At 41.3% G+C, this 4623-nt stretch overlaps 1 protein-coding gene across 1 annotated transcript in view; it reads left to right on the plus strand.

Moving 5' to 3' along the window:
• mpdu1b (mannose-P-dolichol utilization defect 1b) overlaps positions 1–4623 on the plus strand; it is a 9255-nt gene that overhangs the window by 2459 nt on the left and 2173 nt on the right. The window contains exons 4-6 of the mRNA XM_032544485.1: positions 1087–1172; positions 3084–3202; positions 3945–4055. Of these exons, the coding sequence (XP_032400376.1) occupies positions 1087–1172; positions 3084–3202; positions 3945–4055 (316 nt within the window). The remainder of the gene's footprint in view (positions 1–1086; positions 1173–3083; positions 3203–3944; positions 4056–4623) is intronic.

Here is a 4623-nt window from a genome sequence, read left to right on the forward strand (position 1 = left end):
TTTGTAGTTATTTATGAGTCCTCATTAAAATAATATGATAATGCAATTTAAGAAATAAACTTGTTTTATTGTCACAACAAAACAGAGGAACATCAAAATATATTAAAGTTCTAGAAAATAAAATGTATAAATTTAAGATATGAAACTTAAACTCAGTGTTGCTAACAGGCAAACTTGTAGAACGCCCTCTGGTGGACAAACACCAACGCTCGTAACATGGTTGAAGGGTATTTTAGCATTTTTGATTTATTTTTTATATATTAAAAAAAAGTATTTATTGGCCAATATAAATGCCGCCAATAATATTGGCCCGCTTCCGGTACGGTAAAAATGGAGGTCTTTTTATTCATTTTGAATGGGGGTAGTGATGTTAGGCTATGGAGGTCTGCTGCAGGGGGGAAATGAAATAAACTGAGCGTTCTGTGGCAAAAAAGTTTAAAACAGACACTGTTTTGGGAAAAACGCAATGCGACGTCACGCTGTGTTGGCCAATCATGTAACCGGCGATCAGACTGGTTTGTTTTGAGGTGTGGGATTCCCGTACAGTAACATAAAACATCACAAACAAACATTATTCTTAATTGTCTCATACACACAGTACAGTGTAGTGAAATCTTATTTCTGCAGTTTAACTCACCCTAATATTAGGAGTATCCAGAGATACCTGGGTTTGGACTGCCAACCTTGTGGTTATGGGGGGACCACTCTATCTCCAAGCCACAAGCCACCCCACTGCCCTTTTCTGCAACAACAAAGCACAGTTCATCCGTCCCTTTTTTTTCTCTCTTTCTCCGAAATGTCAGGCTATATACCATCTATAATGATCTGGTGGAAAACAATAATTGTGATATATAAAGTAGGGCCTACTCGTGTTACATTGGGGGGTTAAAGCACACATCAGGACGTCACATAAATGGGCCGTCTCAGTGACAGTCCCATCGTTGCACTACCCTGCAGCAAATCACAAATCCCCTTTTGCTGGTCTGAACACCCAACTACTGTATGTTGATTTAGGTCAAGCTTTCCACCTTTTTGTGTTATATGTTAAGTAACAAATTGAGTAACATGTGGTGAATGTTTCCTCAGTGCGTGGGGCGAGGCTCTGTTCCTCATGCTGCAGACGGTTGCCATTGGCTTCCTCATTCAGCACTACGGAGGCAGAACCAGCAGAGGTACGACTGCACACACACTCAGCCATCGCTCCAGGTCGGACTTAGAGCTTCATTTTTTATCACCGATACTGATATCAATAGTTGTTGCTGGTTCAATTCCAGCCGGGGACCATGTTGCATGTCATACTACCGTATTGGTCCGAATAGACAACCCCCCCCCCCACACACACACACACACACCCTTTTTCAAGACTAATTTTTGGAAAAATACATTATAAGAGCCAAATGTTGTTGTTTTTTTCATAAAGAAAATCATTTCATTTGAAAAAACTCCTAATAAAAACACATTGAATAAAACAATGTAGGCTGTTGTTTTTAACATCTTAATAGTATTTTCAGTGTCTTTTTAGATGAAAGTGTTACATTTAAATTTATAGTAAATATTTTCAAGGCCTTCAGCTGAAAGACTGCCCTGGTAATGGGCATCCCATCATTTTGTTTTCAGTCACATAATCAAACACTCCCCTGTCAATCTCTTGGAAGCGGGCGCTTTGAGGACCACGGTAAGATTTTCTCTGGCTGTTTGCATTTGTAGACAGCGTATCATCTCCATGACAACGCCTCGTTGTACTTCCTACTTCCAGGCTATTTTGTAGCGGGATATATCATTTGTTGCATCTAAATATGAACGTGGATAACTTTAGTGATATTGAGATGCTTGCTTCAGTTACACATTTTGTTTCTCTGATACACGGCTTTGTTTTAACGCCGCTGGGCGCCCTCTCTCTTCAGTCTCTCTCTGTCTCTCTCCACCGTTTAAAGTTACCGGGCTTTCAGGCGCTCTCATTGTGGCTCCTTCTAAAACTCTGGTTTTTCGACCAGCTGTTTGTAATATTACAATAAAATGGATTATGGATCAGTTAATTTCTATGGTTTATAGCTGACTTCTCTGTTGAAACAGGAAACGTCCCTTACGTTCTGCCACTTGAACAGCTGAAATTATAAGACAACTTTTCAGGCTTTTTCTTGGACCAATATGGTGTAAGTCTCTCTCTCTCTCTCTCTCTCTCTCTCTCTCTCTCTCTCTCTCTCCTCTCCACACAGTCCTCTCGCTCCCGTTCTCTCTCTTCCCCTGTGATTCCCCGCCCCCCCCCCCCTCCCTCCCTCCCTCCCTATTTCCTGCCACCCTTTTCACTGTCAACTGTCTAATTAAGGCAAAAATGCCAAAAACAATCTAAAAACTTTTTAAGCTTAGCAACACATTGGATAACAAGACTTACTGACTGAACATGGTGAACACCCTTAACTTCCATGTTCCGGAGTGTGGATGCATTTCATTAAAAGTCAATGGAACAACTGAAAATATTTGTGGAGAGTACTTAGGACAAAGCAGAGAAGGACAAGTCCCCTGCATCATGTTAAAGTACAAACTTGGGAATTGCGAGTGCTGCTCCTCAGCCCAGCACCGGTGTGGCCCAAGCCCGATTTGAAAACCCAAATTTTCAGTGTAAGTGTTATGACCACCTTGGGCAGTGTGCTTTTTTTCCTTTTTTTTTTAATCCAAATGTGTAAGTTGAAAAGATATCCAGAAGATGGCGGTCAAACACAGCCGTACACAGCTCATTCATTATTCTTGACACTTCCGCATTTAAAAAAAAAAAAAACTTGTGCAAACCTGACTTGATTCAAGTCCCGGGGATTTTAGAGAAATTCCAGGCCCAATTAGGTTAGGCCAGACAATGATAGCTCTAACTGGGACCTGTAGCAGTGCAGCAACCATTTTGACTTCAGGTAACATACAGTGAATCGTGCAGTTGCTAAATGAAAAGTAGGTTGTTTTTGTTTTTAGCTTCTATGACTTATGTAGCTGGAGCCCAGACCCAATGAACCAGACCCCAGAAAAACTCACAGCCAGGCTCAGTGTAAACGCCTTCTTTGTCAGCCCGTGTCTGTGTGTGTGTTCCGTGCCAGGTGTGCTGTTTCTGGTGGTGTTCATCGGCCTGCTGGTCCTCGTGCTGTCTCCGGTCACTCCCATGCCAGTGGTCACCTACCTGCAGGCCTCCAACATGCCAGCCATCATCATCGGCAGGGTAGGCCAAGACAGCACCCGCCCACTACATTTAGAGTCATAACATTAACACAGATTCTAGATTTTATATTTGATGGCAGTGAAAAGTGTGAATAAAAATGTTATTTTATGATGCTGTTATATAGGGCTGGGTACCGAACTCAATACTTTTTAGGCACCAACGTAATTGCTTCTAAAGTATTGAGTTTTGGAAAAGGCCTTGTCATTCAATACCCAATTCCAATACTTAAGGAGTAAATCTCCTCTGCGTCAGTGAGCCAATAAGCACACAGCATGTTTCTACCAAGACCTATAATGTTTGTGATTGGCTGTATAATATTACACATTGTAAAGACACAGACAGAAAAAACTCCACGTTACACAAGGCATTTGTGCCGTAATGTGTGTTTTTGTCAAAGTTACAGTATTTGTATCGGGACTGCTAACGAAAATTTGAACGATACCCAGCCTTACATTAAACCAATGTGTGTAACTGTTTTTCATTCTGCGTTCTTTGGTTTATAACTATTGAGACTTTTTTTTTTTTTTAGACTAAATGAGTTGTATTTATGACGCTTTCATCAGTTTTATCAGTAAGCCAGGGATTGCTGCCTGTTACCATGGTTACGGTACAAACAGGGACTAATGCAGAAGGACTTCACATTTTGCAAATTCAACCTAAAAATGTAAAGAAATGTATACTAAAAGAAAGTAAGTAATGTACAGAACCCAGGAGAGACTGATGGTGTGTGTGGTTGTCTCAGCTGATCCAGGCCGCCTCCAACCTCCGGAACGGGCACACGGGCCAGCTGTCGGCCGTCTCCGTCTTCCTGCTGTTCGCCGGATCCCTCGCCCGCATCTTCACCTCAGTACAGGTGTGTGTGTGTGTGTCTGTGTGTCTGTGTGTTTGTGTGTGTGTGTCTGTGTGTCTGTGTGTCTGTGTATCTGTCTGTGTGTCTGTGTATCTGTCTGTGTGTCTGTGTGTCTGTGTCTGTGTCTTAGGGGTGGGAATCACTTGCCACCTCACGATTTTGATTCCGATCCAGAGGCGATTTGATTCTAAACCGGTTATCAATATATCTTGATACACCAATTTTTTATGTACATTTCCATGCGTGATTTAAAAAAAAAATACAAATAAATCTTAGTTTGTTAGATTTTGACATATTTGTCACACACAAGTTTTAATGTTTTGTCCACTGGGGTTTTTATGGTGTAGTCATTCCATGATTAACCCTCAACATGCTCGTGAAGGTTCCCTTCTCTCTCAGTAATCTTCCATGTGAGAGGCTCAGTAGGTTTAAAGGTGGAGAATTAAATATGAGATGGTCAGATGTAATGTGATAAAGAATTATTTTATGTTTGTCTTATCAGATAATAATTTTTTTTGTTGTCATTTTGGGCATTTTTTTGGGGGGGGGGGTTCTCCACTCTTGCCTAAAC

The sequence above is a fragment of the Etheostoma spectabile genome, chromosome 19 (genome assembly GCF_008692095.1).
Source record: "Etheostoma spectabile isolate EspeVRDwgs_2016 chromosome 19, UIUC_Espe_1.0, whole genome shotgun sequence".
NCBI classification, from domain to species: Eukaryota; Metazoa; Chordata; class Actinopteri; order Perciformes; family Percidae; genus Etheostoma; species Etheostoma spectabile.